The 15541-nt window shown below is 37.4% G+C and overlaps 1 protein-coding gene across 1 annotated transcript in view; it reads left to right on the forward strand.

Annotated features, from left to right (window-relative positions):
* The window catches only part of SEMA3A (semaphorin 3A), a 177766-nt gene that overhangs the window by 145573 nt on the left and 16652 nt on the right, over positions 1-15541 (forward strand). The window contains exons 12-14 of the mRNA XM_068400555.1: positions 3601-3820; positions 8987-9078; positions 13506-13547. Of these exons, the coding sequence (XP_068256656.1) occupies positions 3601-3820; positions 8987-9078; positions 13506-13547 (354 nt within the window). The remainder of the gene's footprint in view (positions 1-3600; positions 3821-8986; positions 9079-13505; positions 13548-15541) is intronic.

The raw sequence follows: 15541 nt of genomic DNA on the forward strand, positions 1-15541 counted from the left end.
AAACAGGGAAAGGAAAGGGAGAAACAAAACCTGAGCTTCTTATAGTGATTCAGTTCCAGATCACACTGCAGTTAAACAGTGCTGAATGATGGAACACAGGAGGTTCCACATAAATATGAGGAAAAACTTCTTTATAGTGAGGGTAACTGAACACTGGAACAGGCTGCCCAGAGACGTTGTGGAGTCTCCTTCTCTGGAGACATTCAAAACCCGCCTGGACGCGTTCCTGTGTGATATGGTCTAGGTAATCCTGCTCCAGCAGGGGGATTGGACTAGATGATCTTTCGAGGTCCCTTCCAATCCCTAACATTCTGTGATTCTGTGATTCTGTGATTATCATCTGAGGAATTTAATAGGTGAGGTGCCAGTAAACTTCTTGAGCATCTGGTGACTTGCCCAGTACAAGTAAAGAGAAAGGAAAGTTAATGATTCTTTTGAAAAGTTAAAAAACTTTGTAAACAATTCTACATCAGCTTCACATTTAACAAAGAAGTTGCCAGAATTTTTCTTTTAAGATCTATAGAATTTTTTTTAACCTTTTAACAATATTTGGGAGAAGAGGGAGGATTTTTGTATATACCTTATCTTGAATGAGGTACCTCATCCTGAACTCATACCTGACTTTCTGTGAATTCAGCTAACAGAGTTCAAGCTTTCTCTGCTTCATGATACCAGGAGTCTATCTTCAGTTATGACCAAAGCACTTTTTGTTCCAACCAAAGTGTAGCTGTTGGATTCCCTAGTAGGCCAGTTAGGTGATAGCCTAGTTACCTCCTCCTGACTGATCAAAACACCTGACATAGTGTACTGGGGGCTAGCAATTTCAAGTGGATGTTAAATGCAAGAGTTCTTTGACTCAAATCCAAGATCAAGCTCATTTCTCCAAACTTTTTCATGACATTTGTATTCATGCCTATCTTTTGGCACATGAAAACTTTCTATTTCCTTGGTATCACTGGGATCAATCAGGTATATAAACATGAGTTCTGATGAAACACCTTGCCAATTAGCTTGACCTAGACCCGCTAATATCAATAGCAGTCGTGTCATTATCATCAAGGACAATGCTTGTGTTGTGTATTCTGGTTTTGTGACCACAACATAAGTAAACATGACAGGACTTTCCTTCTCAGGACAACTCTGACTTTATGTGTGTTGGGATTCCTCTGCAAGCAATTTGGACTATGGATGGGCTAAATCTCACCTACTGATGGTGCCCATTTCACTCCATTGGCAAGGGAGGGAGTTATAGCAAAGAGAGTTTTATTTATTCTCGGTTAGTTTCCCAAAGTGAAGTGGGATGAATGTGAGCCACAGACTAGCCCAGGTAGTGCACTTTAGACTTTAGATGTAAAGACACAAAGTTACTGTCGTTTCTTTATTCTCATAAAAGCAGGGGATCCACGCAGTAAGCTGTCTCTCAGAATTGGGAGTCTCTAGACTCCGTAGAATTATGACACTAATTCTAGTTTATGATTTTCCTGCATAAAATATATCTTGGTCAACATTGCTGAGAGTACAATCCTTTGTTAGAAAATGAGTCAGAGAGTAAATATTCAAGCAATTGAAACACAGCTGAAATTCATTTACTTAAAATTGAAATGAATATTCATTTACTGTTTTTTTCAACGTTTACCCAGCTGCAATTAACAATACTTAGTTCTTGTGTAGTGATTTTTATACATAAAGCTCTTCACATATATTATCTAATTAATCATTATCTAATTAATATGAGTAATTAGTATTGAACTGTAGTTAGAATATTAATCAAGATGTTAAAATTTAAAAATTTAAAATTGAAGTGTAGAATTTTAAACACCATTTTTGAAATAGACAATGATTTGGCCAATGATTATAAAAACCCTATTTGATTTATTCTTTGTAATATTTCTGTACAAGAGACCAAGAACATATAGTAATAAAAAGGCTGAAAAATGTTGATAACTAACTTGCTTTCTGCTTAGTCTGCTCCCCATGCATTAATCAAATGCCCTCCCTCCCTCCCTTCCTCCTTTCCATGCCATGTAATGGAACAGAGCGCGGGAATTTGCTTACTTACAAATATACCAAAAAGGGACAATTTACCCTTTATATGTCCATGCTGGAAACATCCCTTTGCTGAGTATAACAACTACTCCTTTTGACAACATTGATTTTTTAATTTCATTTCTGATGAATTATTAATAATGTGGATCAAGGTGATAGCAAAGACAATTGATTTCTTCTGCTGAGCATCCTGCAAGGTCTGTATTCTTGGATAATAAGATGTTGTCCTCTAGGTTTTTAATTTAATTGGAAGATATTCTATACGTGGATATAAAGGGCAAATTATCTAGGGCATTTTAACACCAGCTGTTTATATTTCAGGTTCAAATGCTGCAAACATAATAATTGTCAACTGGATTTCAGAGTTTTATATGTCTTAAATAGGTATCTCCAAACAGATTAGGAGTGGGGGACACCAAGTTCTTTGCCGAGTATCTTCGGACTGGTGATTTAATGCCATCGTTGCTCATTTTCTTCATCCATTCAACATTACTAACACGCTGCTAATACTTACTTTAAAGTAATCTCTCATCGTTCATAAAATACTTAACAACTCTACAGAAGAGACAAGGGCAAATAGTAGTGAACAGCCACAGTCTTGTCTCCCCATGGGGACATGAGGTAGGTGAAAGTGGAGGAATATTTTTGGGGATACCAGAGCCATGGTCTTACCTCTCCTCTTCTCAGCCTCTACGTTTTGCTCATGTTGGGAGAATGTGTGGCTGTATAAGGAGGCAAAGGGACTCTTTACTGTGTTACTGCATGGGGATGAGCTTCATTCCAAGGGGACACCAACTTTTGCGTTACCACACGGTACACAACAGTGAGGACTTATTTCAGGTCTTTAGCAAGAGCTGTCTCACCTAACTGTTCACATTAACAGTGACACTGTTAAGCAGCAACACTCACACGAGGCTTTCTTCCGAATCAATTGAGAGAGAAGAGATACATTTAGGACATGACTCATTTGATTTGATTTAGTGTAACAGGATCCATGTTATCGGGACTACATGGATGACATAGGCTTGCTGAGACAAGCAGGAGTTTGAAAAATCAGTAGAACAGGGAATTGTCCCAGCATTTAAGGATTTGGTTCCTCACAGAGAATTTTATTTCCAGTCAATTTCTGAAGACAATACTTTGAAACTAAGATGGTGGCATAATTAATTAATTTTCTGTTGTATACATAACCAAATACTGAAATTGCTTGTCTCGTATTGAATGATTTTAGATAATTCAGGATTTCTTCCTTCTGCCACTTAAAGATTAATACTAAACAGTAAATGACTGAAAATCCTTTTGCACTGCGTGATAGTAAGGAAAATTATGTATAAGGATCATTTACATTGTTAACCATATTGATTTAAATCCAAAATGAAAAAAAAAGACATTTAGTGACAGAATTAGCTTTTGCTGTCTGTCATGAAACACTTAGATCCCCCGTCATATTTAATTATAGACTGCAGTAGTTGGGATGATTGCAGTGAAATGGATTTCTAACATGTTACTAGTGATCAATAATAAAATGTAAAACATTTTCTTTTTTATTTCCAGTGTCCCAGTAAAACATTTGGAGGCTTTGATTCCACCAAAGACCTTCCCGATGAAGTTATAACATTTGCAAGAAGTCATCCAGCCATGTACAACCCAGTATTCCCCATCAACAACCGTCCAATCATGATCAAAACAGACGTGGATTACCAGTTCACACAGATAGTAGTAGATAGAGTAGATGCAGAAGATGGCCAATACGATGTGATGTTCATTGGCACAGGTGAGAAGTCTTGAATGTACACTGTATGCTCCTCCAGGCATTACAGAGACATAGATCAGATAAAATTTCATACTCTGAAAGACAGAACACTGATTTGTGTTCCAGTGAACATATGCGAAAATTTGAGGCAAGACTCAAAAATGTGCATGTGAGGAGGTTTTTGTTACATACATTCACTGTTACAGATTCAGGCTGTGGCCTGCATAGCTTAATTCTTAAGGAGCTTCGCCAACTGGATGAAGATCAAACCACTCTCTTTTCAACTACTGTTATTAGGGAATTTTATTAGAAATATCTTGCCTTATTAATTATAATTTAGTATTAAAATGTAGATTTTGAGGTACCCATTTTGAAGTGCAGCATAAGAAATATTAACATGAATGGGGCAAGTATCGAGGTATGGGAAATGTCTTGTGTGCCTTTCAAGTATTTCAAATATTGCCTTAAAATGCCCAGCTCTTTAGCCAGAAGAGTTCATCATTTTACTTAAGACGAAGGTATCTGGCACATGCGAAGTATTTTAAGAACTGGTATTCAAATAGAAACATGATATCCTTTCCAAAGCATTTGCAGAATCATACACTTTGGGCATTCTATAAAAGTGGAAATATGCACTCAGAAAAGACTTTTTTTTCCAGAAAGGTAATAAAGAGAAATAATAGTGGCCAGAAATTAGCTGATATGCATTTGCCTAAGTTCAGTGGCTTCAGAACTATGCTGATGCAGTTGGCGGATCTGATTCTTCACGTTTGAAGATATTCCATTAGTTGGCTGGTGTTTCAGTTATGTTGAATAAAAGTATTTTAAACTTCTATTGAACATAATTGCTAGTAATTAGACATTGGCATCATGAAGTCAAAACAAATCAAACCAAAACCCCACTGTTTCTTTTCGGCTTTGGACCAAAAAATATCTGTCTGGCTGTCTGTCTTATAACAGCCCAATTTTTGACTTGCTTTAAGTACAGTTCTGGTGCTCTAAACCTGGAGTCGGATTTCCAAAGCAATAAATCTCAAAGTCTCTTTCATGTTGATGCCTGAAATATATTATGAGTAAACTGAGAGCTGATGAAGCTTTGTGTACCAAACACAGTGCATGCATAACAATTCAGAACATTTACTGCAGGAAATGCAGCTCTACAGAAAGTGTTCCAGATCTTTAAAGCTGTGAACTGAGTTATTAGATACCAGTGCTACAATATGTTCTTGCATAAAACATTGAAAAGTAGTTTCATATGATTTTACACAACACACATATTTTCCATCACACATTAGAGACTTCAATGCCATCTACAATTGGCAGTGTTTTGTGCCTTTCAACAAGTCTATAACCTGATTCAGCCCAGAAAAAACATTAATGGCAATACTCCCCTTGGCTGCGATGTGAGGGAACAAGCCCTTCAGCATCCAGAGTATGATGCTGAACAAACATAAGGAGCTGATTTATATCTGATCTTGAGCACAAGAGGTGGCATTTATCTCACCAAAGTTTGGCATTCAGTCTAAGAAAGATGCCTTGGCTTATGCAAGGGAGAGAGATAAGTACTTCCAGAGAGAGAGTCATTATACTTTCTTCAGGATCTCTATTAGAGTAAGATGAATAGTTTCACAGAAGTTCCTGTCTGTTTTCAGACAGTACAGGAAGACTTGCTTAAACCTGAGCTGTAGCTTTTAGATAGTTATCGTTACGTATAGTGGTTCATATCTAAATTAGTCAGGCAAGGTCTCCCTCTGAAAGAGCCTCAGTGATATCTAGCTCTTACCTTTGAGCTGGGAATTCAGACACTCACTCAATTCCCTAAACCACTAACATTCAGGTGTGTGGTAAGTGCTCTGGATCCCATCCAATATTGCTGATATTTGTACCCAAGAACTGTTAGAAAAGTATTGAAAGATTATTACTTGCACTTGCCAAAAGATATTTCAGCACCAAAACCAAAGCTTCGTAAGTGCAGTGTTATTATTTCTTGAAATATTACTTTTGTCTATAGAAACTGTTCTTTTTCCAGCAGGAGGTTATACCCTCATGGGACAAGAGCAGGCATTACAACACCTGCGCTTGGAGCTGGAGCACAAAAGGTGCTTCTCTGAGCTCACTATCGTTATTGTGGTTTTCAGAATGAGGAAAGGCGTCTTCCACGCAGGGGGAAAGGAAAGGAGGCAGAACTGAGGCCCTGCCTGCCTCCTGCCAGAAAGCTGCACTAAGCTGGCTGGTCAAAGTCAAAGCAACCAGAAACAGCTACACAATCAGCACGTATTACATCTTCCCCAAGCAAAGACCAAACCAGGGAGCAGATTAGGAACTCTAGTCACAGTCCAGTTTTCCATTTGATGATCTGAACCTATGACAAAGCCAGAATTAAGCTCTCTGGGGTATGACTGGATTTTTCTATGCAGGTCTGTCCCATCAGATTAGATAAATTTCTCTGTATTTTCCCATTGCCATTGCAGCAATCTGCATTATTCCCACATGCTGCTGAACTTCAGTATGTTGAAGAAATACTTTTTTTTCCCTTTTAATTGAATAGCTGATGATAATTGAGCACAACATAATTAATAGCCATCCAGTGTGGTCACATTTTCCTTTCCTGTGGGTGAAATCTTTAGCTGAGCAGTTTCTTTCCCACTGTGATTGTACCAGTGTGTTTCTCAATGGAAATATAATCATATCGGCATGCTTGAAATTATATCAGAAAAAAACAGGATTTAAGATATGCACTTCATGCATATCCTGAGTGTCTGATGTTTGGGATCGTTTGCCACAGTCAAGGTACATCTGTCAGTAAAGCAAATTAATAACAGTAATCTTATCTTACTCAGCAGAGCCTATTGATCCTAAAGGAGAAGCCTGATTCCATTTGTGTGAAATTGTTTGAAATACTACTCTGTAAAACTTGATCTAGAACTCAGATAAAGCCCCACTTTGGTACCTGTGGCCTGCCCAGAGCCGCCGTAGTGATTAACACAGTGTATCTTTGACCTCAGAGGCTTTCTCAAGCATCAAGCGACGGTAACTGTTGCAGGATCCACTTAAAAGTCAGATCTTTTTTTGAAACAGCATTATGTGGGGAATTCATGTCTGCTCAGTGCCAGCTCAGGCCCCACAGCTTCTCTTGTGCTGTCTTGTCAGAAATCCCCCTTTATTTCTAGAATATGGCATTTGAAGGATTGTGGCTGAGAACAGCCATAGTCCAACACAGAATACGGTCATGACACATTGCTACACTGTTATATTTATTAGATCAGAGTTCTCTTTTTTACCCATACAATATATTTTCCTCAAAACCACAGTCATCAAATTATCAGGTTAATTAAGGAAATGAACTCCTCCATTAAATTACAAATATAACTAACGTTAAATTATCTGTTGTTCTGAATTACTCTGTTGTAGAAATGTGGAATTTTTTCTTGTTGTTTTAAAGTTTATAATTCATTTATTATGTATTGTCCTTGATATTTCTTGAATTAAATATGTTCAATTAATAGAAGTAACCATAATGAAAACCACTTCCAAAACAACTTATCTAGTATATTTTAATAGCTTAGTTTGTATGTGTAGCTGCCTAAATAAAAAGCTGTGCTTTGCTTTGTTGTTGTTGTTTTAAGAAAGAACTGTTTTTTTCTTTTTAAAAAAGAATCTATGAATTTGTGGCTAATGAAAGAAAACAGTGATGTAGATATTTTGTGGAAAAAAATAACTTCTTTCTAAGCTTCCAAAAATATGTGCTTAGAAACCAACATCTGCTTAAAGGGGAGCAGACGGAAAAATTACTATCTCAGTTCTATAGTCTATTCTAGGATTTCTAGAATATTTTAATCCAAATTCATGTAAAGAAGTTGAAATATCAGAATTTTCTCATGAAATCAATAGCTTTTAAGTTAGTCACCTTATAAAAACCTTTTCAACCTGTGTAATCTATTTGTTTCAATTTTATACATATTTTCAATATAGAAGAGGTGAGTCCGTCATCTTTGTAATCAGAAGTTTCAACTAACACACCAATATATACATACATACACATACAAAATATGTCTCAATTTTGTGTAATTGTTAGTTAATCTTTTTTTGAGAATGTTGACCTTTATTGTTCTGTTACTTTGACAATTTTATCCATTTAAAATGCCTTATATTTTCCTAAACTATTACTGATATACAATGTGCAACATGAAAAGTCCTCAGGGATGTAGTGGTTATTCCTATGATATATTTACATGGCACTGAACTTGGCTGGTTAAAAAGAAAAGACACATCCAGAGAGTTTCCATTTCAGAGAGTCTGCAGTGATGTGTACCAGCCTAGAAATGATTCTTTTTTTGTTGCTGTTCCCTGAAAATTCTGTTCATGGAAACAAACAGATAAATCACAGATGCAGAAGCTGTAAAACAGAGATGGTCTTAAGTCTCACAATATTCACAAAACCAAAGGCTATAGCTCTGGAATTTGAAGTGTTGACCTTATTCATGTTAAAGCCAATTGCAAAACCCCAAGAATGTAAATCGATATAGTATTAAAATGCTGGCACACACCTACTTCTAAACAGAAGATACAAGTTGTATTACTTTTTACCCCTCAGCGAAGACTAGTATCTAACACTGAGAGAAATATAGATGCCTTAAGGGGTTTATACGTCCTAGGTACTTTGTTTGACACGAGGAAGATTGCATGTACTTAAGAGATCTAACAGCTTCATCTGTCTTAACAACATTTGTCCAGATGTTTTTATATCCATACTGAGCCTTCTGACAACATCTTCACATGCATTTTAAGAATTACAAACATCATATGCAAAATGGGCAATAAAACATGCCTGGGTAAATTTAGTACATTTCCTTCCTCAATTAAATGATTGAAACATCTGTCATTTTATACTGTCACTTAAATAGCATTTCAGTCCTTTTGGTTCTTTAATAACTGTAGTAGTATTTATCCTCTTTGTTGCATTTTGATGATTGAAAGACTTCAGTGAAATGTCCTACTGAAATTCAATGTTTTTCTAGGTTATTTTAAATAGCAGTTGGTATTTGGAACAATGAGTGCTCAGTGATATGTAGCTTCACAATGTTTATATGTGAAGTAATTACATACTTCAAGAAACTCTGGCTGCTCTGAAAATGAAGTAAGCTTCTTAAGCACCTGAAAACTACTATTTTTTTTTTTCTTTTCAAGATATTGGAACAGTTCTTAAAGTGGTTTCAATTCCTAAGGAGACTTGGCATGAATTAGAGGAAGTCTTGCTGGAAGAAATGACAGTCTTTCGGGTAAGTGCGGCTAAATTTCAAGTGTCAGGTTGTAGATTTCTCTGTGGACAGCTGCAAACTAAACTTCTTGCAGTCTAGCCAAGGAATAGCCTGGCATACCCCTCTAATTAGCTTGTCATTTTGAGACCCAGACACTAGTCAAAATAAACCTTGAAACATTCAGTGCTAGCTGGCGGTTAATGATAAAAGAAATGGCATTCTGGGCACTTGTTTTGTGGTTTAAAAAATAAATTAGTATCTCTGAATCTTAGTGCCGTTATATGCTGTAGTCAAATATGTATCTGTGCAAGTCTGGGAATAAAGCTTGTCTGTCTTCTCCCACAGAGATATGCAATACACAAATTTTATAGATGCACTAACTCTTAACAATATTCAGACTATTAGCATAACGTAACTCTAGGAAGGTACTTTAGGAAAAACAGTGGTCTGCACAGTTTTCTTATGCCTAATAATGTGAGAAACAAAGAAAATGTTTCTATTATCAAAGGTGACTTTACGGGCTCATTTTCATGGTTTGACACAAAACACCATAAACACCCCCTAATCTTTAGTACTTTTTTTGTGAAAAACAATCTCTCTCTCCCATTTTTCCTATCTGAGCCACCTAAAAAATAAGGCATCCTATAGGCACTGCTGCAATTCGAGGCTGAATAAACCTTTCAAACACTTTCCAGACAGAACCCAGGGATGTCTTGTGTTTTGTACACAACAACAAATCATTTACATTGCCCACGTTATTCTTTTTGTCAGTGCCGTTTTATGGCACCATTTCCCAGGCTCCAGGCTTTCGGGGGGTTGATACCTATCTGGGAGGGTGAGGTTAATCTGGCAGCGTGAAGATGATGCTTGTATGCTCGGAGAGCCCCGCATCGCGTGGTATCACCCCAGACGTGCTGCCAAGGACTGTGCTCCTAACCTGCCACAGGGGCCCAGCCACCATGTCCTCATCACGCTCACTTGCCATCCCTTTATCTTTGGTTTCTGAACAGACCCAAGATATCTAAACAGAGCTTGTATATCTTTTTATTATTATTTTCAATATTGTTTTTATTTTTTTCTTATGGGTAATCTTGCCTTTACTGATACCATTCTTGCACAGAAACCACTGTTTTGAGCGCAAGATACCACTGAAAAATGGGTATCTCAGTTTCTGCAATCCATGGCTGTTTTGAAGGCAGAAATGTGGGGGCTTTTCTTTCTTTTTTTTTTTTTTAACAGAAAAATAAAGTAGAAACTATAAGGAGAAAATGAGACAAGTAATTTGTGGCTCCCAGCTTTTTTACTTTTTTATACGCACAAAAGTCATTACGTTAATGCAGGGTAATTTGGCAATTCTCTTCACTAAATCAAGTAGAAGTGCCAAGCTAGCAGAGATCAGGGAAATATAACAGTAAAAGAAACAAAATAAATGGAGTGAAAGTTTTATTTCAGAAAAGGTTTACAGAAGTAGAATGGTTAATGGCAAATTCAAATCTGGTATTTTACTTTACATTTGTATTTATTCATTACACAAAAGGATTTTGGTGTTCTGATTTACTTGAAAGATCATCTCCTTTGGCAAGTATTTAAGCCTTTAAGAGGACATTAATGTACTTCAGTCAAATAAGCAGAATTTGTATGCATAAGATATGGATCTTTCAATAAGGAATTTGCAACAGATTTTACATATACCTTAACCAAATGTCAGTTTTCTTTAGTTACTAAAGAGTCTACATGCATCATAAACAATGTATTTTGATGTTTAAACTGCAATGTGCTGAATACAATGCTTTTCATTTATAATTCCATGAAAATAAAAGTCTTCCATATCTGTTACATTGACAACAAATGCCTCTTTTAACCCCAGTTGTGCAATATTTCTCTGAACAGCTGAGCAAACAAACTAATGAGTTCAATTTTCATTCAAATGTTACACTTAATTGATGCTTTCTAATATAAGGTCTATTAACCCATTTGTAAAGGCAAGTCCACATGCTTAACATCCACTGACCCATATCAAATTCTCTCAGGATAAGAAAGTTGAAAGCTACACAAGTGTAAAAGCTTAATAAGGACTTTATTAATGTACATAACCAAAAGTATGATGTGTGGGATCAATAGCAGATTCTTAGATGGAATAAAGTTCATACAGAATTGAGTTGCACACTTTGCAACCAAATTATGCCACTTTTACTCTCAGCATTAAAATCCATTCAAGCAGCTGGACCTAAAAGGTGTAGCATTCTTTTAATCACATCTAAAAGTACTTACTCTGTTAAATATTTCCTACAGTTTCTCATGTAAGAAAGTAGATATTGGTTTGACATCTGCTTGCTATAGATAAGTATAATTAAGGGTAGACTTAGCTAGGAGAACAGTAACTCTGCTAGTGACCCATTTGGTTGATTAAATAATGGATATTCCAGGGTGCAAAAAAACTCTTGCCAGTTTTAGTTCTGTGTTCTGCAAATATGAGTAATTTCTTTGTACATGAATAGTGTGGTGCAGTCAACAAGATTATGCTTGGGATTAAGGCTTGTTCTTACGAACAAAATTTTTCAGGAATGGGTTTTTCACCTTGATATGGTTAAAATATGTTGCTTATTTCAGTGTTATCACATTTAATATATAGTATCTACCTTTTTTGATACAGCCATTATTATTTTCATATTAGCTGGGAGGTTCTTTAAATGTAGTTTCAATATTAAGTATAGAAATTAATTTCAAGATGTGAAACTAGTAACAAAGTAATCACAATGAAACTGTAATAATCATGAAAAACAATATGTCTGCAATCAACATAGCAATCACAGAATCACAGAATCACAGAATCACAGAATGTTAGGGATTGGAAGGGACCTCGAAAGATCATCTAGTCCAATCCCCCTGCTGGAGCAGGATTACCTAGACCATATCACACAGGAACGCGTCCAGGCGGGTTTTGAATGTCTCCAGAGAAGGAGACTCCACAACCTCTCTGGGCAGCCTGTTCCAGTGTTCAGTCACCCTCACCGTAAAGAAGTTTTTCCTCATATTTAAGTGGAACCTCCTGTGTTCCAGCTTGCACCCGTTGCCCCTTGTCCTGTCAAGGGATGTCACTGAGAAGAGCCTGGCTCCATCCTCATGACACTTGCCCTTTACATATTTATAAACATGTAACACATGACAGGTCACCCCTCAGTCTCCTCTTCTCTAAGCTAAAGAGACCCAGCTCCCTCAGCCTCTCGTCATAAGGGAGATCTTCCACTCCCTTAATCATCTTTGTGGCTCTGTGCTGGACTCTCTCTAGCAGTTCCCTGTCCTTCTTGAACTGAGGGGCCCAGACCTGAACACAATATTCCAGATGCGGCCTCACCAGGGCAGAGTAGAGGGGGAGGAGAACCTCTCTCGACCTGCTAACCACACCCCTTCTAATACACCCCAGGATGCCATTGGCCTTCTTGGCCACAAGGGCACACTGCTGGCTCATGGTCATCCTGCTGTCCACTAGGACCCCCAGGTCCCTTTCCCCTACGCTGCTCTCCAACGGGTCTGCCCCCAACTTGTACTGGTACATGGGGTTGTTCTTGCCCAGATGCAGGACTTTACACTTGCCCTTATTATATTTCATTAAATTTCTCCCCGCCCAACTCTCCAGCCTGTCTAGGTCCCTCTGAATGGCTGCGCAGCCTTGTGGTGTGTCAGCCATTCCTCCCAGTTTTGTGTCATCAGCGAACTTGCTGACAGTGCACTCTATTCCCTCATCCAAGTCATTAATGAATATATTGAATAGAACTGGTCCCAGTACCGACCCTTGAGGGACTCCGCTAGACGCAGGCCTCCAACTGGACTCTGTCCCATTGACCACCACTCTCTGGCTTCTTTCCTTCAGCCAGTTCACAATCCACCTCACTACCCGATCATCCAGACCACACTTCCTCAGTTTAGCTGCAAGGATGCTGTGGGAGACCGTGTCAAATGCTTTACTGAAATCGAGATAGACCACATCCACAGCTTTACCACCATCTATCCACCTGGTTACGTCCTCATAAAAGGCTATCAAGTTGGTTAAGCATGACTTCCCCTTGGTGAAGCCATGCTGAGTGCCCGTAATGATCCCCCTATCCTTGATGTGTCTAGAGACAGCACCAAGAACAAGTTGTTCCATCACCTTTCCGGGGATGGAGGTGAGGCTGACCGGTCTGTAGTTACCCGGGTTCTCCTTCTTGCCCTTTTTGAAGACTGGAGTGGCATTTGCTTCAAAGATGCACACAGATATGTACATGCATTCTAATTCACTTACAGCTAGAAACTATTCCACTGCAAAAGACAAGAAGCAGCACTATTGCTAAGGAGTGTCTAGTTTAATTTCAGCATTTCTAGGTTGAGCAAATAGCATTGTAGCAGAATTCTTATGTTTATAGAGCTCATTTTGTATTTTAACTCTTTTTTATTTTTCTTTTTCCTAGGAACCCACTGTTATTTCAGCAATGAAGATTTCCACAAAACAGGTACTATATGCAAAAACTTTCAATCACTTCTAAATATTTATTGGTCTCTATCTTTTAGAGACAGTAACTTGGCAGTCAGTAGAGACATATTAATTACAGCAGCAGCATCCCTTACCTTTACATAAACATCAGTAGTTTCTCAGGAAAATGTGACATGCAAAGGAGAAACAAAAAGTCTAGTTTGTGTTACTTACTGGTAAGGTGGAAACTAAACACAAACTAACCAGCCGTCTGGAGGCTTTCTAGAAAAAAAATCCACATTATGGAATGTTCTTATGATAGAGAAACTGTTCAAAAAGAGTAACCAAGCATGGTCCCTTGCTTTAATGGGACTAGTTCTAGTCTCTGTAGATGTAGTCTAGTACAAAGTGCAGATAGTGAAAGCAAAGACTGGAAATGAGACATCCTCCTGTCTTTCTGTCCAATGCCCATTCCATTCCTGGATGTGCACCATTCAGATTTAACAAAGAGGGTAGATCTGATTTAGTCCAAGTTTTCCATTCCTTCTAGTTCAGTGACGTGGTTAGGGTATGTGTTCCAGACTCCAGAATTTATATTTCCTACTTTCTGTTGAGTGCACTAATAACTAGCTTCTTAAAGAAAACTTATGTACTACAGCCTTCATTGTAGACCAGACCATAACTAAAATGAACTGGACTTCTTGATGGATGGAGGTAAAGTTTTGTCTGGTTTACGGTAAAGGTGATTCTTGCATTTCTGAGCAAATATGGGCAATTATTATTAGTATTCTTAGTGAAGCAGCTAATGAATTATGTAGTCATGCAAAGACCTTTGGGTTGCAGTCTGGGAGTGAAGTAGGTATGAGGGACCTGTCTTCCAGTTCTGCCTGGAATTAGGCAGATAGACCCCAGACACTGTCATTTGCTGTCTCAAAAGTCTAAGATATAAAGTTCAATGTCAAATTTAACATAACAAAACTTTTTTTTTTCCGTTTTCATATTTGCCTTCATTTGGAGCCTAATTTGGTAAACACAAGCAACTTATTCACACTCATTAATTTTTCTGTCAATGTCATTGTGAGTAAAGAGAGGATTTGGTATTACTTTAAGGATTGGGTGCACTAAAAATAGTGTGTGTTATAAAAAAGATTTAGTTAATTCATCTACAACACTCTATACATTATTAAACAGAAGTTCAATTCATTCTGCAATGGACAGAGCCCAATATTATTTTTGAAATGCTGCATATTTAACTCAGAATTCACTCTGTTTAGGAAAGTTGTCTCAAAACATTCATATATTTGACAGAAAACATTTTGTTTGGGGCCACTCTTCTAACATAATTTGCCATCTAAAAAAACAGATATGGCAGCACAAAAAAATGTACTGTTGAATGCTGGGATATTTAAAAACAAACCTGTCAAGTTGTATATATGTTCATATCATACCAAAATGCTCTGCTTTAGATTATTTTTATAAGTACATTCCCTTAAAGCAGCCAATCAGATTTGATAATGAACCGTGCATTTTCACACAACCTCTTCCTCAAAGCATCTTTAGTTATTCAGGAAAGTTTACACTTTTCCCTGAGTCTTTTGAAAACAAATTTACACTGCTAAAATTGTCTGAAGCTAAAAAAGAGCATAAAACACAAGTTACTCAGGTAGAGTTAAGCTCATGAAAAATCTATCAGCCTCAGGCTAAAAATGATGGAATCATGATACAGTATGACAAGATTTTGGCACTGTGTCTCTGTATCAAATAAGGATATGGCACCATGTTTCCATTTTATAATTATGATTTTAAAATGCTGTAGTTTTATAGCTCAAACACTTTGCTCATTTTGTTTTGATAAGCAGGACATTTTTCATATAAACAGCACAATGATTCTATGCATTGTTGAAAGCAGCAGCATGAAACCATAGAATCATAGAATGGTTTCGGTTAGAAGGGACCTTAAAGATCATCTAGTTCCACCCCCCCCTGCCATGGGCAGGGACATCTTCCACTAGACCAGGTTGCTCAAAGCCCCAT

The sequence above is a fragment of the Nyctibius grandis genome, chromosome 5 (assembly GCF_013368605.1).
Source record: "Nyctibius grandis isolate bNycGra1 chromosome 5, bNycGra1.pri, whole genome shotgun sequence".
Classification (NCBI taxonomy): domain Eukaryota; kingdom Metazoa; phylum Chordata; class Aves; order Nyctibiiformes; family Nyctibiidae; genus Nyctibius; species Nyctibius grandis.